Source organism: Tachypleus tridentatus, chromosome 1, assembly GCF_004210375.1.
Source record: "Tachypleus tridentatus isolate NWPU-2018 chromosome 1, ASM421037v1, whole genome shotgun sequence".
Taxonomy (NCBI): domain Eukaryota; kingdom Metazoa; phylum Arthropoda; class Merostomata; order Xiphosura; family Limulidae; genus Tachypleus; species Tachypleus tridentatus.
The window spans coordinates 34,329,416-34,356,332 of record NC_134825.1 but is presented as its reverse complement, the minus strand read 5'-3'; the positions used below and the strand labels follow the sequence as shown (position 1 = coordinate 34,356,332).

General features: G+C 34.0%; 1 protein-coding gene across 8 annotated transcripts; it reads left to right on the top strand.

The window, feature by feature from the left end:
• The first annotated feature begins 1,697 nt into the window (after window positions 1-1,697).
• LOC143245791 (uncharacterized) lies at window positions 1,698-26,611 on the top strand. Of its 8 annotated transcripts, XM_076492053.1 has the most exons (6): window positions 1,698-1,933; window positions 7,335-7,456; window positions 7,792-7,988; window positions 19,709-19,960; window positions 24,989-25,212; window positions 26,376-26,611. In XM_076492053.1, exons 3-6 carry the CDS (start codon window positions 7,982-7,984, stop codon window positions 26,544-26,546), a joined length of 654 nt encoding a protein of 217 aa, XP_076348168.1. In that variant the 5' UTR covers window positions 1,698-1,933; window positions 7,335-7,456; window positions 7,792-7,981; the 3' UTR covers window positions 26,547-26,611. The 8 variants fall into 8 exon arrangements, with proteins under 8 accessions (XP_076348168.1, XP_076348163.1, XP_076348176.1 ...); XM_076492048.1 differs by lacking the exon at window positions 7,335-7,456; XM_076492061.1 differs by lacking the exon at window positions 7,335-7,456 and having other exon boundaries at window positions 1,699-1,933; window positions 7,792-8,068.
• The last annotated feature ends 306 nt before the right edge of the window (window positions 26,612-26,917 follow it).

The window sequence follows — 26,917 nt, the reverse complement described above, 5'->3', positions numbered from 1 at the left end:
TCATTAAGTTTCCGACAACACCCAAGTCGTTTGTTTTGTTGGTAAGCAATTCCAGTACCACAAAAAGCTTTCTGAGCCTTCCAGGTATAAATATTAGTTATCTTTTACACTGCTTACGTGCAAAATATTGCCATGTCCAACCATATTAAATCATATCTTTAAAACTGTTTCGAACGTGAGGAATTGTTCCAAAACATTATGTGCAACAAAACTGAGTACTCTGCTTATAATATAATTAAAATTACAAAGTTTTCCTGAGCTCTCTTACCAAACATGCCTACCCGGAATGGCTGGGTGTTTCCAAATTACACAAATGAATACATTCCAAATTGACCAGAATCAAATTCTAAAATCTGATTTACGATATCTTTTCGAATCCTAATATTTACACACACATAGAAATCATTTTTTTTAGTGGGCTTCCACATACTCTAACCAAGGTCAAATACGAAATCAATATTTTATTTTCTCTGGCTTTTCCTTTCGAAGGCCTGAAAAGCTACTCGAGGGCTATCTGTGCTAGCCGTCCCTAATTTAGCAGTGTAAGACTAGAGGGAAGGCAGCTAGTCATCACCACCCACCGCCAACTTTTGGGCTACTCTTTTACCAACGACTAGGGGGATTGACCGTAACATTATAACACCCCCACGGCTAAAAGGACGAGCATGTTTGGCGCGACGAGGATGCGAACCCGCGACCCTCGGATTACGAGTCGCACGCCTTAACCCACCTGGCCATGCCGGGCCTCCATCTTTGTTCAATTCACAAAATACAATCGGAATGAAAATGAATAAGAGAGGGTGACGTTTCCAGAGTAATCTGAGAAGAAAAAAATATTTTCCAGACTGAGAAATCATAGCATTATGTACACAGTTGCATAATCTGTATCATTGTTAATATCTCCAATAAAAAAAATAAGGGTTTAGTTTGTTTGAATGTTAGCGCAAAGCTGCACGAGAACTATCTGTGCGTGATAGCCATTTCTAGTTTAGCAGTGAAAGACCAGAGGAAAGGTAGCTAGTCACTACCACCCACCACCATCGAATAGTGGGATTGGCCGTGTTTTATGAACCCTCACGGTTGAAAGGGAAAGCATGCTCGGTTGGACGGGGATTTGAACACGCGACCCGCAGAATTCGAGTCAAGCATCTTAATCACTTAGAGGGTGACATGTAGTAAGTAGAGCTCATTGCCACGTTTTGAGCTATTGTTATCTCAATGAATGGTGGGATTTGACCGTTACGCTTATAGTAGTGGATTATTAGACTTTTAGTCTCGAAACCCTGGCGCATTTTAGCAGCAACTAGCTACGAATCAACCTCACGGATTCACAGTCTCAGCATGCGTACAACTTGACCACTTCTACTTTTTTTTTTTTTTTGCTTCTGCAATAAGCGTTTTAATTATATTGACATTGGTTGACTGCGTCTAAAGAATTCTGATATTTTTAAATATATTGACATTTATTGATTGTGTGTAACGATTTCTGATATTATACAATCATAAGCATTCATGTGTTCGTTTCTCCTTAAAATATGTACATTTTTTTTAAGTATACGTGATGTTTTTCGTTTAAGTCCTAGGCACGTGGACACTTAATATCTTTGTGCGTGTGTGCGCGCGCGCTCGTGTTAACTTACCGCAGGTCGGGCACGTGTTCACTAAATGACAAACACTTTCCACCCACACACGAATGAGATTAGCACGGGGCATCATAGTATATAAGCAGATGCCTACATATTAACTAACTAACGAAATAATCAAAGAAAAGCTGAGACGTCTATTGACGGAAAGAGTCAGGGCTACTGAGTCCCATTAACAAATAGCTAGCTTCAGAACACGATGATCTGAGAAACAGTCAAGACATAACTTACTATAAACGAATTCCTTAAACAAATACTATAAAAATACTCCTTTTTGGCGTATCCTCAATGTAAGTTTCCCTTTCTTCTTCTTTACAACTTATAAGTTATTTTGTTGAGGATAATATGAGTTTAGTGGGGAGAAAAGTTTTTAAATTTTCTAGAAAACAAATGTAAATAATACGTTAAGCTTAGTTATGATATAATGAATTTCAATTCCTTGATATTTTTTCAATTCTTTAATTACTTCTTTAAATTAAAGTTTTATTAACCTAAAAATATATCATATTTAGTTAACAATGTGTTTGAACTGTTTAATAACTGAGTTTTAGTGATAATATAACAAACCTGCAGCTGAAAGGGTGACCATGTTCAGCAATATGATTTGAATCTGCAGACTGCGATTTGAGCGTCATAATCACCAGAAATGTTTGAATAAGATACTTGTATTTACTTTCAGCCAATGGGCCGGCATGGCCAGGTGGATTAAAGTGTTCGAGTCGTAATCTAAGGGTAGCGGGTTGGAATCCTCATCACACCAAACATGCTTGCCCTTTCAGCCGTGGGGGCGTTAGAATGTGACGGTCAATCCCACTATTCGTTGGCAAAAGAGTAGCCCAAGAGCTGGTGGTGGGTGGTGATGACTAGCTGCCTTCCCTCTAGTCTTACACTGCTAAATTAGGGACGGCTAGCGCAGATAACCTTCGTGTAGCTTTGCGCGAAATTCCAAAACAAACTTTTATCAAGTTATTAACACCTACACCGATTACTTATTTGTTTGTGGCAGAGTTAACGTGCATGAATGTGAATCCCAGAATACAGGGTTCATGTACCGTTGTTTTAAAATTTCACTCTGTACTATATAGCTGTAGATGCGTTACAGCAGTGACGATAGAATCTCACTGTTCGATTAGTGTAGCCCCAGAATTAGCAATGAATGCAGTTGACTACTTGCTCTCTCTTTTAATGTATTGCTCACCAGTGGCACAGATGTATGTCTGTAGATTTAGACGCTAGAAACCGGGTTTCAATACGCATAGTGGGCAGAAGATAGCCTATTGTACAGCTTTGTGCCTAACTGCAAATAAACTTCAATCTATCAGATGGAAAATAGTGACGAAAGATAAGTTATGTGTGTCTCTGCGCGAATATCCGAGACAAACATTTGTTTCTAAAATAAATTAAATAAGAAATAAGTACAAAGTATCGAAAACTACTTAATGGGTTATCTTCGCTCTAATCGCAACTGGGATCGAACTCGAGATTTTACAGTTGTATTCCCGAAGCTCACTACTGAGGTACCAGGTAACTACGTAGATTATTAATAGAAAAATAACAAACGTGAACCAACAATAGTTTGTTTCATAATACATTCGCTCTACGTCCGCAATCAGTCATTAAAGATACGCATCAACTAAAACATGTGTAAAGAAGTCGTGTAAAAACTTACTGAAAATATATTTTATCGTATACTAATTTATTCTTGGTAGACTATAACATAAATTAGTCACACACTGTCACTTATTTATCACTGGTCACCCTTCCCAACAAAGGATGTTGGTGATCTGTGCTGAGTACAGTCAAATAATATAGAAGTTAGTCTAATGATAGATAAAACTTGAAACTTTTGTTGAGTTAATTTTATAGATAATTAATACAGATGATGGCAAAGGAAGACAAAATATTAACTAAAATATGGAAAAGAAAAAGTCAGAAATCCTTTCCCGTCCACAAAAATGTTAGTGTAATTTTTCTCCTCGAATTTCATGTCTTGCAATTTAGCAATTCCATGGGTGAAAATTTGTTGACAAAAAGAAAGTAATTTTTCGTGTTATTTACAGAGTGTGCTACGTTAAGGAAGAAACAACAGCTAGCTTTCAAGATGTTGTTGTTGTTTTTAAATTAAATAGGCCAACATTTGCCGGTGAATGCAACATGTCTCTGCCACAAATTACCAACATGGCCAAATTTGAAATCTTGAAACCAGGAAAATCGTGAAAAAAAAGTTCAAAAACTGATTGAGACCTGCAAAAGGGTATTTTTCAACCAAATCCCAGTAAGATGGTTTACATACACATGATTATTCACGAAAACTCTAAACTACTTTCATCACTTAAAAATGGAGCAAAAGAAAAAAATACCAAAATTTTCTATATCTCTCTTTGGGACCTGCAAAAAGTACTTTTGCACCACCAAATTTCATGCAAAGTTTTCAAAACAAGGCTATGTAATTGACCAAAACCCCTAGACTTATAGGTTTATTTAACCCGTTGGCATCTAAAATGACCAGAAATGAGCATATTTCAGATTTTTTTAGGTATATATTTGGGCCCTTAAAAAGTAATTTTCACCAAATACCATGTAAACTGGTTAAAATACGGAAGAATAATTACTCAAAAACCCTAAGATTATGCTTATAATGATTAAAAATGAGCATACTCACCATTTTTACTTGAAAATGTGTGAGACTTGTAGAAAAACAATCCCATATAGATTGGTCAAAATATGGCCGAGTAATTGACAGAAACCCCCTAAATTATGCCTTTTTCTTGTGAGGTCTGACCCCATTAAAGGACTCAAAATAAAAAAATTCAAATTTTTATGTGTCAATGTATTAGATGCTTGAAGATTTTTATTTGCGCCAATTTTCATTTTGATTGCTTTAAATATGACAGCACAGGAGTCCAAAATATATATCTTTGGGATATTTGATCCTTTAAAAGGCCTAAATCAAAAAAGTGAAAAGGGGTATGGGCGTATTGGACAAAGGTATAACCCTATTAAGTTTCAAGTCAATCTGCAAAGTAATGAAGGAATGGCGGTCGTTGAAACGTATTTTGAAGAAGAAACAATGGAAAAACAGTGCCTCTCTCTCTCTGCGAAGACATAATAATAACCTGAACATAAGGAAAAGCTACCTAATTTGCTTTGACTTTCGGGCAAAGCTATTCGAGGGCTATCTGTCCATATTTTAGTCGTGTAAGACTAGAGGGAAGGCAGCTAGTCATCATCACCCACCGTCAACTTTTGGGCTACTTTTTCACCGATTGACCGTCACATTATAACGCCCTTACTGCTGAGAGAGCAAACATATTGGGTGTGACAATGATTCGAATCTGTGACCCTCAGATTAGGAGTCAAGTGCCTTAACCACCTAGCCATGCCAGGCCAATTTGAATGAACAACAAATCTCGTATAGTAAGTAGAAATATTTTGGTTGTTGTTGTGAACACATACATTTACCCATGATGTAGCATTATTAAAAGAGACTGGAATTTACATGAACAAGTTTATCGTGTTTCTTACTTGGATGAGTTCAAACCCTTTAAGCGCTCGTGTCACTCTGTGTTTGTATTTCATGCACACTAGAATGTTTTCCACTGACTTAATCGAATTCTAGTAACCACTGAATCAGAATTGCAGAACATGTATTAATGTAGCTTGAGTAAAAATAAAGTAAACTTAATTCCGGTACACTTTGTTCAGTAATCAGTACTTATAACCCTAACAAATATTGCTTTCGCTCGATCAGTGTGGATGTAACCAAAGACATTCTTTTATCTTGTATGCAGAAGTGAAATAGATACATGAAATATATACGTACTAAATTGAATTCCAATAAAATATTTCAGTACATTTCGATTAAATCTTATTTGTCGAACGAAGAAGAATAAACATAAGTTATCCGACTAGGCACGTTACAAAACTTGATTAATGCTGCAAAGAAACGCTAAGTCGAGTCAATCGAAATATATTTTTAACACAGTCGCTACAAGATGGCAGAACAAAAACAACAACAAGACAGTTCTTGCTTACTTCCAGTTGTCATGGTGTTATTTAAAATGCGAACAAACGACTCTCTTCTGAGAAGGAGACAGATTGTATAACATCATTATAACAATTAATAATATGATTAGTATTATAATTATTACTGACTGTGACACGCAAAACATTTGTGGTCAAATTAGAATGTTTATTGCAATAGTACTTCCTTAAATTCAGGATTTCAAGAATAGAACAAAATAATTCATTTGGAGACACTGAAATATATACGCCCTCTTGTATTAGGCTTAAAATTAGTTAAGCATGCATTAAGTACGGCCTATATTCAATGTACATTTTTTAGTTTAGTGAAGGTTAGAGCTTTTTTAAAATCTTTAATAATCTATTAATATGTATTTGTATAAAATGTTTGTTTTTTAATTTTGCGCAAAGCTACACGAGAACCACGTGCGCTAGCCATCCCTAATTTAGCAATGTAAGACTAGAGGGAAGGCAACTAGTCATCAACACCCACCGCCAATTTTTGGGCTACTCTTTTACCAACGAATAGTAGGATTGGCCATAACATTATAACACTTCCATGTCTGAGTATGTTTGGTGTAATGACGAGAATTTTAACCCGCGACCCTCAGATTACGAGTCGAGTGCCTTAACCACCTCGCCCTGCCGGGCCTGAACAAAATGTCTACTAAAGTATGTTTGCATTCATTTTCAGGACAGGCAAAACTGAATATTATTATAATAGATTATATACTAACACACACACATATATATGAAAAAAATATGTTTTTAAACTTCGTGCAAGGTTACACGAGAGCTATCTGAGCTAGCTGTCCATAATTTAACAGTGAAAGACTGTAGGGACGGCAGCTAGTCATTACCAGTCACCGCCAACTGTTGGGATACTTTAGTTGGATTGAACATTAAATTAAAACGACCCCATATCTAAAAGAGCAAGCATGTTTGGTGTGACGGACATTTGAACCTGCTACCATCATGTTGCGTGTTGAGCGCCTTAATTATATACTTATTAGGAAAATAAAGTTTTAACACACATTATTAAAGAGTATTATAAAAAGTATTTATATAACAAATTTAAGAATTATTTCATAACAAGAAGTTACTAATTTTAACATTAGTTTAGTGTGTAGTCATTAATTGTCATTCTTTACTCTGTACTATTTTGAAATATACACTTTGAAATTTAAGTGTCAGTTGTTTTTTAAAGCTGCTCTTTTAGCAACTGTGACAGATTTATTATTATATATTTACTTTATTATCGATGTTTGTTTCAGTTAAATACATATTTAGAAATGCTTGTAATTTTACTGTTAAATGAGTATATCGAAACTTCCGCGTATTCACTAAATTTTTAGAATATTCTCGAATGTAAAAAAACAACAAGATGTTTTACGAAAGCACTAGCATATTGTTGGGCTAAATGAAATTTCTAGAACTTCGCCTAACGCTTATAAACCGACGCGCCAAGAGATAGTATATATTGTTGGTTTCATACAGTTATTATACTATAAAACTTCAGAAGTTATAACTGTGATTAATGCTTATTAATCGGGAACCTACAGGTATTTGATTAGAAATCTTTATAAATTTCGAACAGTACAAACCATTTAACTTCAACTGATTAACATCAAATGTTAGTATCTTAATGAAGACATTATATAATTTCAGCGGTGAAAAACTAGCGTAAGATCAGTGAAGATCTGGCTGGTACACCGATAAATGAATTGTAGCTAAATCGACTCAGAATTAATTCGCTCGTCGTGAACCCGCGATAAGACTCAATATTGTTTGTAAGTTTGTAAAACCTTTCTGTATAAATAATTATTTGTAATAACCATCATTATAAATTATGTTAATGTTTGCATAATAAAATATATTTGTATTAAAAAAGAAGCTGTGTAGATCAATCTTATTTGCAAACATCATAAATCTGATAAATATCGACACTTAATTAACTTCAAATACAAATTATAATTTAGCTCAGTTTTAGCCTGTTTTCATAACATAATGAATTGGAGGTTCATCCGAGATAAGTTATAATACATGGCACAACGAATATTGGGATTAACCTTTACATTATAACGCCCCCACTGCTGAAAGAGTATGCATGTATGTTTTCTTATAGCAAAGCTACATCAGGCTATTTGCTGAGTCTACCGAGCGGAATCGAATCCCGATTTTAGCACTGTAAATCCGTAGACTTGCCGCTGTACTAACAGAGGACAGTTGAAAGAGAGGACACGTTTGGTGGGATGAGGATTCGATTCGGCGACTCTTAGATTACAAGTCAAGCGCCCTAACCACTTGGTCATTAAATGAAAGGTATTGGACAAATTTTGTGATGTACTTCAACATGTTACTGCCCATCTTCTATGGCTGTACAACAAGATAAGCTTATATGAGTAAGTCTTAAATGTTTATTGAGTTATATATAACTCTAATAATAACTTTTTCTCATACTCTTGCCAGACTAATTAACCACTTTAAAAACTAAAAACAATAACAAACAACAGAGGAGGATTTTATGAACGTGCAATGAAAAGCATTATCTCCATAATCAGAGCTATACAGAAAAATATAGCACATGTTTGGTTGAAAAACATTTTAATACTTACGTTACCGATGTATCTTAAATAAGTAAAACTACTATTTTTATACATATAATCTCTGTAATTATATGATAATTGATGCAGAACGTTTTCTATTTTAATAATATGCCATCTTGCAAGTATTTGAAATAGACTTTTATGAGAAGAGGTATGACAACACCCCGAATACAAGTTGACGATACGTAGATGTATATTTTTGAAACGAGATAATACTTTATTAATAATCTTTCGAAAAGTTTCATTTTATTTGAAATAGTACTTTAAAAATTTGAATGCCAGTTTTTAGATTAACTTGGTGATGTTTCTTGTTTCAATGCAATATGGTGAATGCCAGTTTTTAGATTAACTTGGTGATGTTTCTTGTTTCAATGCAATATGGTGAATGCCAGTTTTTAGATTAACTTGGTGATGTTTCTTGTTTCAGTGTAACATGGTGAACGCCTTTATTCAATAAGATATAAAGGATGAGCGAAATATTCATCCTTAGTTTATTTCACTTTTTGTTCTACTTGAAGCATGGTTAATTAATCATTTTTGGGAAGAAGTGATGAATGATGAAATTTTCTATTTGATCAGTAGTTAACTGATTAAAGTTAAATACTTTTTAATAGGGTAAGAAGGAGATTTATTGTATCTGTTGCAAGAGATAAGTCCAAAGAAAACACAGCTGGTTGACAGTATTTACATTCGAGGACGTGCAGTTTTGAATGGCCAATTGCACTGAAAACGTCTTTTTGCCTCTACAGAAGTTTGAGATATTATCATTACAGCATTTAGTACCTTCTCTAATAAATTTGAACGTTATTTGATTCTTTTTGGATGGCCATTTATTTCTTTAAACACTTCAAAAGTTCTTATAGCGAACAATCCGGACCAGGTTGTTTTTTTTTTCCTTTTTTTCTTTTCTGGTACCATCTAGCTAACCTGCCTTTTTTCATTTCTTTGGTGGTTCCGTTTCATCAATAGTTTGATCCTTACTCTCTTTCTTGATCCTTTTTTCATTAACGTTTTTGGAAAAGGCAATGCAAAGGTCTTTGATTATCTTGGTAGTTTCATTCCTTAAAGGACGTGGTACAAAGAGTTATCTTACAAAAGTGAGCTTTACGTTGGGTCTTCCAGATAGGAAAACAAGATTTACATTTTTTCTTTCCTTAATCGTCTGATCTACAACTAGATACAACCTATACCCTATCTCCTGTTCATGTAACTCCTTCAACAAGAACTCAAAGCTTTTTTCAAGCTTGATCAAAATACAGTTTCTTCTACCCAGTCTCAAGGAGCTCACTTTCACAACTTCCAAGACCTTGGCAATTTCTGAAATGAGCTTTATTTCTTCTTCAAATGGAAAATTATCAGTGGCAAAAAGATAATTTAGAGTATTTGCAACAATACTTTTCACTTTTTCACAAATATTTTTAACATCATGAGCACAGAGTTACATTTGGTGCGAATGTTTATAAACAAAATATCTGAGTCCTGGCGTAAACAAATGGGCTTTAAAAGATGCGTTATAATGTTTGTATTTCGCCATAGTTACATGCATTTGATTGGTAAGGAAGTGCTTTCAATTGTCTGACCGGTTTTCTTTAGAATGAACCCATTCACAATCTATCTGTTTTACGCTGTTTCTCTCTAGAAGAATAAAAACCAAAAATGTGCAATACAAATATTAGTCGGAATTTCCGGAAGTCGGCTGCACATTTCATAACATAAAGCTTATTCAGTTCAGTTATACGTGAATATTGCGTATATAACATTATACTCCATTTATCTCCAGAACAAATAGCCCATTGCGTAGTTTTGTGCTCAATTCCAAACAAACCAAACAATTTATCTCCAAGAAATTTGTGGTAATTGATCGTAATTTTCGCTGACATCATCGCAAAAAATTAGTTTTGAGATGGTGATACCAATTTAGTGAAGTACACCTCTTAACTAACACCATGAATATTTCTATTTAGTTCAACAAAAAAATGTCTCGGAAGGACACCGAGAAATTCAGAACAAATGTTGTGATTAAACGATATGGTATTTTCATGCATAACTGATGCAAACAGAGCGTTTGCAAAAATTCACCACGCCTTAAATTCTTCATGATATAATGTAAGAAACAATTAAAAACGCATTACGTCGAAAATGGAAGCTTTTTCTTTTAGTTTGTTTGGGAATTTCGCACAAAGATACTCGAGGGCTATCTGTGCTAGCCGTCTCTAATTTAGCAGTGTAAGACTAGAGGGAAGGCAGCTAGTCATCACCACCCACCGCCAACTCTTGGGCTACTCTTTTACCAACGAATAGTGGGATTGACCGTCACATTATACACCCCACGGCTGGGAGGGCGAGCATGTTTAGCGCGACGCGGGCGCGAACCCGCGACCCTCGGATTACGAGTCGCACGCCTTACGCGCTAGGCCATGCCGGGCCTTTTCTTTTAGTTAACAGAATCATCTATACTTCGCACATCTGTTTAGTTTGCAGATAAGCTAGTTTACACATGCAAAAGGTGCCTAGCTCAAATGCCGCAATACAAATTGTATGGTAAAATGATGTTAAAATTATGAGGAAAATCAATCATTTAATAAAATGCTCATTTTATTAATTAATGATTAAATTCGAAACAATGATTAAGTGATTGAATGATTAATTAAAGTATGCCCTTGGTATTCTTATCTTCCCTCTCCTGTTCCGCAGTACTTCCATTCTTCAGTTGGTTGAAAGTCAGATGTCGAAATTTTTTGTTGTTCTCATGAGTAACGCATGGTTTTCTTTCACCAAAGAATAGTGGGATTTACTGTCACATTATAACGCCCCCACGGCTGAAAAACAAAGTTCGACAGTAACAAAATATTTGTTTATTATAATTATACTTCACATAGTCGGATTATTTTTAAGAAATAAGCTTACTTTACACATAGTTATTATATTAATGTACGTTAAGCTCGTGTAAAGTTGTTTAAAAAATGGTTTTAGTTGCTATTGTTCGTCACAGCAAAACGTCCAACATCATTTCTAAACGACCATGCGGACCGACATGGTCAGGTGGTTAGGGAGCTCGTCTCGTATTCTGTGGGTCTCGGGCTTGAATCACCGTCACATCAAACATGCTTGTCTTTTCAGCCATGGGGTCGTTATGATATTTCAGTCATTCCACTATTCTTTAGTAAAAGAATAGCCCAAGATTTATTGGCGGATGGTGATGACTAGCTACCTTCCCTCTAGTCTTAGACGGCTAAATTATGGACGGGTAAAGCAGATAGCCCTCGTGTAGCTTTGCGCGAAATTCAAAAACAAACTAACCTTAAAACAAAGTCGTTACCTTCAACAGAGATACTTGTGTGTTAACTGAAAGATATTCTGTAAAATTTAAACTAGAGGTAAACACATCAAACATTTCATGAGATTCCGTTCGTAATATATCCAATTTTAATAATTACAAGGGATATTACTACCTTGGAAGTTCTAAATCGCAGATATGAATAGAACTTTACGATCTGAGTCTATGAACATTTCGCGTCGGAAGAGTGCGTTACATACCCTTTCTAAAAGCGATTAATTTTAATGTCATCACACCAACAAGAAGCGTCTATGTTCTTTATTTGTTTCAGAGCAAAACTACATTGAGCTATCTGCTGTATAAATCCGTAAACTTACTGCTTTCCTACCAGAGCTGACAACGAATTTCAAGCAAATCACAATGTAACTTCCATGTATTAAAATTCAACATGACTTAATATCAACTGTGGTTCTCACGTGACTAGTTAATTTACATATTTCAAATCGTCGTAATATAACGTATTCAATTATATATATATATAGATGTTCCGACCAAAACTGAATAAATAAGATAGGCTTTAACCTACATATTTTTAACCAAGGTATTTTGTTCCAATTTCCGAGACAAAATTTATACAATATAGGCTAGTAATATATTTGATACTTACTAGAATCAGGTTTCGGTGAAAAAAAAATCACTATTTTTTAAAGTTTACCCTTGTTGTTTCTTAAAGGCGTCACATCATAAGATAAATGTGAACCCGCTGATCAAATTGTTTGTCTTAGACGTGAAGTACGTTTGGCCTTGGCCTTCACGTCCTTTTATCGAAGTCATTAGTAGGCAATTAAGTTTGAGTGAAAAAAGGCACTAACACTTGAAAAACACCACACCAAAATTAAAGTTCTGTCCTGTATGCACTAGCAACAAGTTCTTGCATTTATTAGTTATAAACTTTTCCTTATATGAGTTGGCAATGCTGTATGTATAAACTAAAAACCATCATAAGTGTTTTTGGCTTAATACGGATAAGTTTGGTTTGCTTTTAAAGTGTCCTCTACTAGTTCTAAAGTAAAAATAAAGTTGAAATTATATATATTATCTTATAAACACTTCAAGGACTTTTTTTTTTTTTCCAAACTACTTGAAATTAATGTTTTCTGTTGTTTTTCATGTCAAACCTATAGACTACAGAAAGCAAAGCCACATCGGTGATGACGAGAAACCCACTTGTTGAGAAATTTTTATGCAAAAACGGCTCGTTTGGGCTGAGAAAACACTTTTACATAGAAGAGCGAACAACGTTTCGCTCTTCTATGTAAAAGTGTTTTCTCAGCCCAAACGAGCCGTTTTTGCATATAAATTAAAAAGCCACATCGGGCTATCTGCTGAGCCCACCGAGGTGTATTGAACCCCTACTTTTAGCGTTGTGAATCCGTGGACATACCGCTGTACTGGCGGGGTGGGCAACTACAGAAATAAACATCGATTAGTTTTGGGGAAGAAAGAACATTGATAAGATTCGTAGGTATTTCTGGATTAATAGAGCTCTCACATCATAATTACCAAACGTAGAGTGAGTCTACGAATAATTCTTTTTATGAAGCACAAATCAACGCAAAAGACAAAATAGATTGCTGTTTAAATATAGCTGTAAATGAAATGAAATGTGAATGATTATTGATACACTAAAAACTTAGCCCAAGGCGAGAACTGAATGATAAAATTTTCTTGTTTGAGAATTTTCACACAAATCAACATAAAGGGCTATATACACCAAGCAGTCCTTAATTTAAATTAATCAAAAGGAGAAAATACAACTAATTAGCCGGCACCTATCTTTAATTCTTCTGATACTATTGTTTAATCGAATGGTTAGATTTGGACACCATTTTTATAACGTACCCACGGTCCAAACTGCGGAGCGCGTTTATACGGCATTAGGCCATGAACGAAGAACCTACAAACTCCGGTCACTCTATCCCTAAATTAACAATAATGTATATCCTGTAATGACATAAACTGAAAATAAACCAACAAATATTTTTGTGTAATTAACACGTAACACACCAGCCTTACGGTGGCTATTGGATTTGGAACTTCAGCTGAATTTATGTATTATTGCAATACTAGCGGCCATTATTTTTCATTGCATTCCTACATATAGAATGATATCGTGCAACTGGAGATATATAAGATATTTCTCTGTTCTTCCCCACACTGTGCTTATGTTGTCTTATAGAAAAATTAATATTTTTATATAAATACTTGGTTCCATCAATGAATATAGTTAATGCAAATTAGCGTCAAAAGTATTAAATGCTCAGTAATATTAATAAAACATTAACACGTACCATATTCCTAGCTATGATTCAACGAAGTTTGGCCTCGCCACCTAGGAGGAGTTAGATAATGAATAAACCAACAGATGGATACCCAATTTGTTGGTGCTTTATTCATATAGATATTAATTATGATGTTTCAGATTATTCAGTATTTCCCTGAAGGAGCACATTGAGAGGTGGTGGTGGTTCTCTCGATGGTTGCAGTTCAAGTTTGCCATTATCTCAACACAGTCCTGGTTTTTAATTGGGATACTTTTATGACCTGCAAATTCACATTCTATAGATCTTTTGCCAACATCTTATGCAGACTTTGATTCATAATAATTATTTGAATTGTAACTATAAGATGCTTTTAAATACATTCTGCATCTCCATTCAACAATAGAGGACCGTTCTTTCAGTTTTACATCCTTGTCTTGTTCTCATCTATTAGCAATTTCTGCAACTGATTTTTTATTCTTCTTGCTGTCATTCTATCACGAGTTCTTTTTTGTGTGGTAGCACTTTCATCAATTGTTTCTTCTGCTCTTCTCTAGCTGTTCCTTCTCTCTCTTGACTCTTTATAGTAACAGTTTCATCAACTGTCAATTGTACTCTTCTTCTAGCTGTACTTTCCCTTGAGCTTGACTTGTAGCAGTTTACTTTACTGTTTCTTGCTCCTTCCTTTCTTCCACCCTTTTGGCTGTCTTTTTCTATTTCCTTGAATACATTGACTTTGAAACTCGTTTTAGCATCTTTATACACTAAGGTATATCCACTTCCCAAAGTTTACTATTTTGGAAACTACAGAGCAACACTACTTATATATACGTATATATATAGCATACCCTTTACTTACAATAAATGTCAGGACAGGAAGCAGCGTGCGATCTCTTTGAAGTAATGGTGAAACGCTGGAACAAAGGGTACATGTGTTTACTTTGTCTTCACGTGATTAATAGAGTGACGGTCATTGGCCGCGTTATAAAAGTGTAATAAAGTTTTTATTTTTGTTTCGGTGTAACATCTCAGTGCCATCAAAGATACTAAATGCAGAATAACAGCAACAATGGGGTTGGAGGGATTTGTAAACCCTCATTAACACACCCTTACTCCAGAATATCATCCCATAATGTTTGTCTGAGATTGGGTCAGCGATCTAGAAGTTGCCAGATAACACGTAAACAGAAGCACAGAATTTTCTGCTTTATGTAGATATTAAAATGGCTGGGCTCTTTCCACCCTGAACCTTGCAGAAGCTATTACTTAAATGAAAACAAAATAAATGATACCCATAGTGGGCAGAGCACAGATAGCCCATTATGTAGCTTTGTGCTTAACTCAAAACAACAACAAAATAAATGGAAGCGTTAGAATTTTTCTAACATATTGTGAAAAATGTGTTAATGAGTAACTTCAACTGTTCACCATTCTTAGCCTATTTGAGATCATTTTATATCGTAACTTTAAGAAATAGCATATCTTTACTATACATATTTCATAGCTATGGAAAACAACATTCCTTTACGAAGTATCATATTTTCTATAAAAACTAAAATAAATTTACTGCACATTTAATGTTTTACAGCTATAAAATACAGCACAAAATATTCTTCGACTGGGTTTGTATTTTAGTCTAACTTCTATGGCAAGCATACAATTTAGTTACTTTATAATCTGGATTCAATAGCACATTTAACTAAAAAAAAAAAAAAACAACTTCAGTTCAACCTGTTATCACTTATCGACTGTCTCAACTATGATTGGTCTATTCAAAAATAATCATCACTGGATAATCTTGATTTCTACTTTCAATACTCTTTTGTTTTTTAAACTCATATCAAACAAATGCAGCAACAACGTAACAAGACACAAAAATACGAGGGAATGTTCAAGATCTCAGTAAATAAACTTTCTGTTCAATTTTCAGCCGAAGGACCTTCGTTGCGATTGTTATTAAATTCGCTGTAAAACTATACCAGATTTTCAGCTATGAAAGACAATTAACCATAAACTGATCTTTGTAATATTCTTTGTGTCTATATTAACATTTATATTATTGTAAACTATATTTATAATGCTGTAACTTATTTGTCAGTTAGAAGGGTCTGTCAGTCACGTGGAAATTGCTAAGATAAAAAGTATAATAGTGTGCACCTAAAAAGTTCTAAATATTTTGACATCATAGTTTTTAGTAAATTCGGAATATATTAAAAATAAGGGGTTCAGTGGAACATCAAGAAAAAAAAGAGATTTGTTTTTCGCCTTTAAAGTAAATCAGTCAGTGTGTTTCAATTCCGGTCCGAGTTTCGTGAATAGTAAATTAATTTTTACAAGTAAATTTACTTTCAGTTTAGTGTACGATAGTTCAGATAATTTCTAAGAACGACATGAAAGCTAGACAATATTCAAAATTATATACATATACGTAAACTAGACTGTGAATTAGTTTTCTTACTACAGAAAGTACAATGGCAGAACACTTATATCAGAGGTGGGATTATTTTGGTGAAAATAAAACATAATTTTGTTTAAATTTCAACTTACATTCAAGATTATCACAAGAATACGTTGAGAGATCGGAAACTTGATAGAGATATGATAAAATTATGTAAAGAAGGACAAACAGAATGAAACAGAGCTTTAAAGACAACATAAAAACCCGGAACAAACCTACAAAAATAAAAGAGCACCATGAAAAAAGAGAAAGTAAAAAATAGTTCAAGGGATAAGAAACAAGAGTGTAAGAGAGTAGTTATAAGAATGAGAAGAGCTATTTATGGCAGAATTCTAATTAAAAATATATCAGATTAATAAATATATTGGAGATATACAGAGAGAGTACAGTTTGAATTACAGAAAGACATAAAAGATAGTAAAGAAAAGGTGTGATGAAACAACTGTTATGGTAAAGAAAGGCATCACTAAGGTAGAAAAGAACGTCAGTGAAAAAATAAAGGCATCTGGAAAACGAATTATTAAATGCAAAGAGTAAACTAGTCACATTGCTTTCTGCATCAATTCAGAAGGTCCAGCCAGAAACGCCATCTGGTGCAAAATAAGGAAAAGAAGAATTTACGTTATTTACGCCTATTACAACTACTTTTGTATTATATGTTACTGAAGGGATTTCTTGAATTACTTCATCTGTGACACTATCCAATACAACTTGAGAACTTAGCTAGCCAATTCGACATCTGACAATGGAAAAACCAAAGAACCATAATGAGAAGGTGCATTGAAAGTCACACCAGGATCAGTTTGAAATACTTTACACAGTAAATGGGTATTACAGTGAACATCAAGCCACCCATCTGGCCGCCCATTTAAAATGACTAGCTTTGACAACATTAAGTAAACTTCCATCTGAGAACCACAATAACAACCAAGCAACTTGATAACAACTTATCAAACAGATTTGGAGAGTTGTCCAGAAGTATGCATTAAGAGCAAATGTCTAGAAAAGGGTAAAATGGTATGGAACAAAGGAGATATCTTAATCAAACTGCTAAAGATTTGTAAAGACTTGTCCAATTATCTTCCCCAGACGTTCCTCACGAAATGGATTTCTTTGAACGTGACCAATTTATAGATGCTATAATAGACGAGAATATGACAGTCAGGTAGAAGGAAACTAAGCATACATTTTTTAAATGAAGTTCTGCAGTTAGCAGTGAGGCGAGAATCCAGTAAAGTTGCAAAAGAACTATAATAGAAATGACCTACAAGTCGTAGAAATTTCATATTTTTAAAAATAGTCATGAGGAACATAAAGAATTCATTAAACAGTTAATACTCCCCCATATATGTTTAAAGTGTTACTTGAAAGGACGCATTGCGTATAACCGAAGATTAAAGCCAGTGTAGAATAATAGTTCCATTCAGAGAACACAAAAATGAAGTGTTTATAATTACAGGAAACAATGCCATTACATCCGAGACTATGTGGAATAAATAACTGCTATTAAGACCATGAAGATGATGTCCTGAATCCAATAGGATAAAACTAATGACTAAGAGCTAACCAAATATAAAGAAAATATGAATTAGCTTCATTCATGGGGCAAAGTTATATGACATGCGTTAAGTTCCTCAGAAAAAAAAAACCAAAATCAGTTTGTGATCAAAGGAAATGTCGCTAAAGTGTTAATATTGATAAACTGGATTCTGTAAAGGTGACATGATAATGCTTAAGAGTTTTCGTCACAAGAGAGAGCAAACTCCTTAGTTAAGCAGATGATCGGAAGGGCCATGATTCATGCCATAAGTGATCTATCTATCGTGATCTTCTTTGTAAGTACGTTAGTGAAAGAACTGCCAAGTCGATTTTAGAGAATAATATGTAAAGACTCACAATGCTAGGAATCCTGGAGATCTTGTCAGGACTATTTCTAGAGGATCATCAAGGTTGGAGCCAATAAGGATTCACTAAACCATCTACTCAGAAGGATGTGCCCTAGCAACAAATAACAAGATGCCAACTCACTTCAATGCCATGAGCTTCGGAAGAGAAAGTCCATTAAAACGACTTGTTAAATAGGCAGCTTATTGTCATGTTTTATTCATGTATTATGATTGTTCAGAAAACTTCACAATCCAAAAAGAGCGCAGTAGTGTAAGCTATATTTATTTGTTAATTTTTTGTTTAATTGCTACGCATCATAATCATGATGTTAAGATAAAAAAAGTTTTATAATATAAATAGAGTGAGCTCTAAAGTTTTGACGACAGATTTTCTAGTATATTGTAGAATATATATACCGATTATTAGGTTCATTGAAGCATCGAGTCAATATAATTGTTTCTAACCTGTTAAGAGAATCTGCCAATGTGTTTCCGTTTCTTTTCCTGTTTTAAATATTTATACCTGTGTCAGTTATCGCAAGCACTTGTCCTTTTACTGAGACAGCGGTAAGTCTACGGATTTACGATGCTAAAATCAGGGGTTCAATTCTTTTCGGTGGACACAGCAGATAGCCCGATGTGGCTTTGCTATAAGAAACTCACACACACACACACGTAAATACTTTGTACATGGGAGTTTATTTTTACGTTAGTGTAGTACATTTTGGGTCATTTGTAAACACAACATACAAGTTACAACAATATTCAATCTTAAACAACAGTTTTACGCATGCGTTAAGGAAGAAATAAACTAATTTCTTATCATTGCGTGGACTGGACCTTTTATTAATTTCACCAACTAACTTAAACGAATCCTCCAAAGAAATAACAACGTTACAACAATATAAAAATGTTGTCAATGCGAGATATAATTCATCTTCTAAATCTTCTGCATACTTGCCCTATTGAAATCATTGTCTCCAGTGGCTCAGTGGTAAGCTTGAGGGCTTATAACGTTATAAATCGTTATTCGCTAACAGTGATTAGTGCAGTGCATGTAGCACATTGTGAAGTTTTGCCCTTAAACCAACAAACCAGCAAAAATCAATAAAGTATTGCGAAAATGACCTCTTTAGATTCATACATTATTTGTTAAAAAATAAATAAAAGTAGAGTTTAAAAATTTATAATTTTGGTTGTATTTTCGAAGTAAAAAAGGAATATTATATGGAAAAATAGTAAATGTAGCTTCCATTACACGTGTCTATATTTTGACTATCCTACAGGCGTCGCACACAGTATGTTTACTGAAAGCAGCAACTAATGTGATTGGTGAGCATGTGGTCAGCTTCGGACATACGTCTCCTACTGGGACACTAACAGGAATAACGTTTAACGCTTGCCAAAAAACATATATGTGAAGGTTTTAAGATTTAAAAGATTTAAAAAATCCGATTGAAGCTCGGGTTGAAACACAGATCATATACATTATAGAACAAGAGGAGAACAGCCAAAATAACAGAAGATTAAAAGGAAGAAATCTGTTACCAGTTGATGACAACGTTACAGAAACGACAGTAGCCATGGCAACACCAGTAACGATATATGCATGTGTTTCGATTGGTTTACTTTTACTCACTAACGGTGCAGTTTCTGTGAGATTATGTGGGAACAGCCTCTCGGAATCTTTGGCATTCTTGTGCAGTGTTAATGGTGGATTCTACTCCCCACAAATGAAGCGTTCAGGTACGTGTGTTATAAAGTTTTAGAAAGTTAAAAAGATATCTAAATTTGGAAATCAGGATTCCTGTATTTACTTGAGTACTACAGACATACCACTGAAGATCTGTTCGATTTTTAAGGCTTTTAGATGCCAATGTGTAAACCAATACATACCCAAAGCACTGTGTGATACACAAACATTATATTAGTTTCTTGATAAATGAGCTATAAAAATTACTTTCATGCATCTTGCTTAATACCCCCCCAGTGACTCAGCGGTATGTCTGTGGACTTACAACACTAAAAACCGGGTTTCGATACCCGTGGTGGGCAGAGCACAGATAGCCCCTTGTGTAGCTTTGTGCTTAATTCAAAACAATAATATCTTGCTTAATGAGGTCAACAATCATTTAGTAAACTTCGTATGACAGGAGAAGCAGTCGTTATTAGGTTGAAATGTTTACATAAAATGTATAGTTTTTGTTTAATAATCACCATTTAACGTGTTCTAGAGAATAACAAGTAACACAAGATTTGCAAAGGTTTTTGTACATACAGAGAAATGTCTTTATTTATCGAAACAGAAAATGAAAATAATCCATAAACACGTCATTCAAACGTACTTTAGCATAAATCATGGTTGGCATAAAACCTATATGTATATATATATATGCATCTGGAAAAGTGAAACAGTATATAGCATTACAAATTTAATTTATTAAAGTATTAAAATTAACTTATTACAATCAATACTCAGTTCATTATTAAGAGGTTACTTTGGAAGATAGGATTTTTGTCTCATTTTTTAGTGGTTGTTTAAGTTAATTTAGTTTTGTAACTGATGAATGAATCGTTGTTGCTCTACACATTGCTGTTGTTTTTCTACTCATATAAGCGGTAGATCCCACAATATTTCAAACTTTCAGCATTTTCAACTTTTTAACATCACTTAAAATTATTACTGTTTCTTCATAAAATGCAGTATATTAAAACAAGCAATTAAACCAGTTCAGTCAAAATGATAGCAAATCGCTTAAACATATAAACCGGTAGTTAGTTGGTGTTTATCTTTGCAAATTTGATTATCGACGGGATTGTGACGTTATCAAACGAGCGCACTTTGAATTGTGCGACTTCTGCGCAGTCGCAGTTTCTACACAATTCTAATGGACTCTGGACTGTTGTGCACATTTAAGTAGTAAATTAGAGTTGAGGAACTTGGTAAAAAGAAGTTTAAGTTGTAAGAAATGACAAGAGGAACATAAAGTTTTACACGCAAGAGAGGCATGAGCTAAAATTAATAATGACATTCAGGAAGTTAGAAAGTGTAGTATAGGATTAAAAGTAGTGAACTCAGTTGTAAAGACCTTATTTTACTGAGCAACAAATTTCAGCCCTTGGCTTGTGTAGACGAGAAACTATTGGTGGGAGGGAAAGCCAAAGGAATAGATAAGGATGTGGATTATGAAGTTAAAGATATTATACTTACAGGTGATTCCTTGACACGGCATGAGGGTAGAATAGTCTGTGTGGTAAATAGGAATAAAATAGATAGCTTATGCTACTCTCGGGCACAGGTGGAAGACATAAATGACACAGCAAGAAATATACTGAAAGGGTCTTATAACAAAGTATGAAAGGGTCTGATAACAAAGCAGATTTTATGTGCACATAGGGACTAACGATATACAGAAGAGTATGTTAGAAGAGCTAATTAATAAGTACAAAGGGTCGATAAAAGCATTTAAAGATATAGATAATAAATTAATTGTGTCAGTGATACTGCCAATAATTAATTTTCGCGATGAAATTTTCATTAGGTCACTAGGGCGACGTGCTTGACTGAAATTAATATGCAAGGATGAGCAGGTTAGCTGATTAGACTTATGGGAGAATGGAACTTTTTGGAGAGGATTATTTACTCTTAAGTTGGAAAGAGTCTGGCATGTTTGCAAGAGCTACTATAATGCTCAGCTGTAAGGGAAGTTTTAAACTAGAACTAGATAATGGTAAGGGCAAAGATTAAGCTAAATGGAACAAAATTGGGATAAAGAGGAAAGTTTAGCATAGGAAATCAGTATAAAATAGTTATTAGAATAGACTTAATTGTTACCAGTGTAATGCTAGAAGTATGAGAAATAAAATAAATGACCTTAGATCACTGGTAGGAAAAGAAGATTTTGATATAATGGAGTAACTGAAACATGGTTAAATGTTAATAGTTCTGATGACAGAAATGTCTTTGAAACACACAGTTATAAGTTATTTACTAGATATAGAGTAGTACATACAGGGAGAGGAGTGGCTATGTATGTAAAGTGTAAGTTATATCCTGTTGAAGTTGAAAATGTTAAGGATAATAGCAAGGAGATGGAATCCACTTGGGTTTCTGTTAGGGGATATCAGGTACAAAAACTCTTGTAGGAATTAGCGCAGACCACCAGATAAGACTGATGAAATCAGGGAGAAACTTCACAATGATATTAAGATTTCAATTGTTAATGAAGTCATAGATGTGTAATTATGGGTGATTTTATTTTCAGACATATAGAATGGGAAATGTTATGGTGAAAAGTTTCTGCAAAGTATTCAAGGTGAATTTCTTCACCAATTAGTCAAGGAACCTACTAGAAACACTGCTATTTTAGATTTAGTGTTAATTTCTATATATAAAAATTGTTAAGAGGGTAGAAATTGAAGAATGCCTAAATATAAATGATGATAGCTATATTTGGTTTGATGTTTTACTGCATATTGAAATTGGGAATAATAATACTTTGATTCCAAATTTTATAAAACTAATTTTGAAGGGATTCATCAAGAATTATCTGTTGTGAATTGGGCAGCTGAATTATTTGTAGACACTGAACAAATGTGGAAAAATGTATAAAGAAACAATTTTCAAGATTCAAAACAAATATATTCTTTACAGAAATATAAATATTGCTGCACATAAAAAGCCAGGTTGGCTCACCAAGAATATAAGGAATAAAATGAAAGAAAAGCATCACAAATCTAAGAAATTTAAATTGATAAGTAATATGAAACATTTAGAAGATCATGAAAGTTGGTTAAAGAGAAAATTAAGACATCCAAAAGTAAGAATGAAAAAGACTTGTTTGAGGACATAAAAATTAACATTAAGGAATTTTTTAAAGTTCATTATGGATAAATAAACTGTTAGAATAGGGATAAAACTGTTAATGGATGATAAAGGAAAACTTGTATCTGATGATTATGAATTTTTCTAGGTTATTATAAATTCTGCTTTTTTTACTTTTTACTAATGAAATCTTGAGCGCTATTACTCATCTTGAGCAAATGATGGGTGAAAATGAATAAGACAATTACATAAGTTCTGAGCCTGTCAAAATATTGGGAAGTTTAAAGAATGATTAGGCTTCTGGGCCAGATAATATTTCCATGAGGGTTTTAAAGGAGGCCAAGGATTGGATAAGTGAGTCATTTGCCACAATTTTATGTGAGTCCTTGAATAGTGTATAAGTACCTACAGATCAGAAACTAGATTAGCTAATATCACTCCTATCTTCATGGGAGGTAATAGAAGTAATTATAAGCCTATTAGTCTCACATAAGTTGTGAGAAAAGTTCTGGAAAGTCTGGTAAAAGATATTTTGCAAAGTCATTTAACAAAGTTTAGAATTCTACCGGATAGTCAACATGGCTTTAATAAGGGAAAATCTTGCCTTATAAATCTTTTGACATGCTTTGAAAATGTTACTATATATGTAGATTGGGGTGAGGATGTAGATTTGGTGCATCTGGATTTTTAGAAAGCATTTGACAAAGTGCCACATAAAAGAGTTTTAAAGAAACTTATCTTTATAGGTGTGAGAGATGTGTTAAGTAATTCAATAGAAGATTGCCTTGATGAAAGAAAGTCCAGGTTATTATAAATATATTTCAGTCAAACTGGATTAATATTGCAAGTGATATACCTTAGATTTCAGTCTTAGACCCACTGCTATTTTTGATTTACAGCAGCAGCATAGATGAGAGAATATTCAATAAGTTACTTACGTTTGTTGATGATAATTCTGCTGAATTGCAAAAGGACTTAGATCAGTTAGTGAATTGATTGAATAAATTATATATGGGTTTTAGTTATAATAAATGCAAAATAATGTGTGTTGTTTAGTATAATTTGAATTATACGTGTAATTTGGAGGTCCATAATCTTAACAGTCAGAAATAAGGGGGTCTTAGTGTAGTGGTTGATCAGTTTCTTATGCCATTCAAATAGTGTGCTAATGGTAGGATAAATAGGATTTAAAGTTGTATCTACAGAAATATTGAAAACAAGTCGAAAGAGGCTATAATGTCATTGTATAGATCACTTGGTAGGCCACATTTGGAGTAGTGTGCTCAGTGTTTGGCTTCTTGCGTTAGGAAAGACATTGAGTTGTTGGAAAATATTCAAACGAGAGTTACCAAAATGGTACCTGACATGCAGGGATTAGGTATATGAGGAGAGATTAAGATTATTAAAATTGTTTTATCTTAAAAAAGTAGAGCTAGAGGGGATCTGATTCAAATGTTTAAGATTGTAAAAGTAATTGATAATGTTGATGTATCAACATTTTTAATATTTAACAGTGAGAATTATAGAACTAGGGAACACAAACATGAGTTAGGCAAAGTGGAAGACATCTTCAGCTAAGAAAATTTTATTTTGCAAATAGAGGAGTTGGTCTATGGAATGGGCTGCCTTCGAATTTTATGGAAGCAGTAGCCAACAGGTCCCTTGTTGTCCCTAAACAGTATATTATGTTATTTAAGTGTATTTAGGATACGTAACGTGTGTTGTCGGGTAAAGTTTCTGTGACTATATATAAATTTTATAACGAGAGTGAAACAGAGTCTGAGCAGCAGCTAAAGTACTAAACCTAAAATTATCTCGGGTAAGTCAATAAAACTCAGCTTGAACGCTTCTCCATAAATTACAAGTTCGTCCCAGTTTATTGGATAACGTCAACTTTATTGTGTAGACACAATGTCTTCGGTTTATACAGAGCCTGCTTCTTAATCTAGCTCCCATGCCACTCTTGGAACGAATAAGGAGAAGTGTTATAACTGTTAATAAACGGAACACTGTGGTCAGCGGTCGATCTGGAGTTGCCGAGGAGTGTTGTAGAAGGTCTTGTACTCTGGAGACTCTCGTGAGTTACTGCGCCTTTCCACGAGCCACCGAAATGACTGCTACTTTACGTCGACTGAATTTTCTTGGCCGTCGTATTAATGGATATCATGATATTGTGAGTACTGAGGGAGTTGAACTTGTTAGAGTAAACAAGATTTTTTTTTTTTAACACACTGTTCTTTTATGTTTCTTTTTAAATACTAAGATATTTCTTTAACTTTGTTGAATATCTTGTAAAATAGACAATTGACGATAACGTACCAGTTTTAACTTTGTTTTATAATTTCGCGCAGAGCTACACGAAGACTATCTGCGCTAGTCGTCCCTAATTTAGCAGTGTAAAGCTAGAGAGAAATGTAGTTAGTCATCACTAACCACCCCTAACTCTTGGATTACTCTTTTACCCACAGATGAAAGGCCGAGTCTGTTTCGTGTGAGGGAGATTTGAACCCGCGCCCCTCAGATTACGAGTCGAGCGTCTTAACCACGTAGCTATACCGGGCCCAGTTTTCACTCGCTTTCTTTTTTATTACACATTAGTTAATCCTTTTTCGGTTAATGTAATGATAAATATAAATAGTTTGTTAACGGAAACAAATTACTCATTATAATCAACTATCTAGTGAAGCTAAAATTAATATTTTCCGATGTGTTCGTGTGAAAAGAAATTCTGCTTTTTTAAAGTTTAGCTAGATATGTACTCTTAGGGTTGGTACTTATAACAATTGAAAAATGTGCTCTTATTTGACGATAAACTTCTTTGTAAATTGTATGTTGTACTCAGGGATTTATTTAATCAAAAAATAAAATTATATTTTTAAAAAGACGTCACTAAAATAAATATACCATAAATGTTTATGCCTTGGAAAAATTTTGTAAAATCTCCAAATAATATTAAAGTTTATTGTTTTATTTCGTATTTAGAGGAAATTAAGTTTTTCAAACGTAATAATACACGAGTTTCCTTACGAGATACAATGTTAAATAAATCACGATTTCTGCAACATAATAATCAATCGATTTTTTTGTCTCCCAGTGGGCTAGCGGTATGTTTAAAGTTACAGTCCTAAAATTCAAGGTTTGATAGAGCAGTGATGATATATCACTTACGTTTGTATTAAATAAATGTTTACGTAAAAAAAAAACAAAAAAAAGTTCTAATATATCCGTGCTAAGTTTGTGGAATTGCATTCCTGTGGTGGACAGAACGCAGATAATTCATTGTGTAACTTTGTGCTAAAACAAAAACAAATAAACGAAATGTTCCATCCCTTGCAGGTACAGCTGTCCCAAAATATGACGTCACAGAACAATGTTTCTGAGGAGACGGCATCACGAAACAATATGACGTCAGAAAACCGAGCACTTACGAAACCTGTGGGAACACCACGTCGAGGAAATTCAGGGTTATTCGTGAATCCTCGAACGGAACAGTACGTCTTACAATAAACTACCATAAAAAGGTGTTCCAAAGAAATCTGACTCTACAAAAAAATACCAACATTCATTTCAGTAACATAAAGACTTTTTCATTTTTTGTTGGGCAGCTAGCAATAAAAAATCTGTTTAGTGAGCATTGACAATAATTGGTCAGTATTCCGCACACATTTTCAGTGACATCACGATACATTTTAGTTAGAAAAGTACCAATTCAATAAGAGGTTATTGTTATAACCAGCTCATAATGAGAAAAATGTATTATTTTTCCGATAATAATTGTTTGTCAGTGACAGTATTTTATGAACATAAGATTAACAATATGTTATATTTATAGGAACAGCTCGCTGCAGATGAAAAACAAGTTTTACTCTTTAAATTCA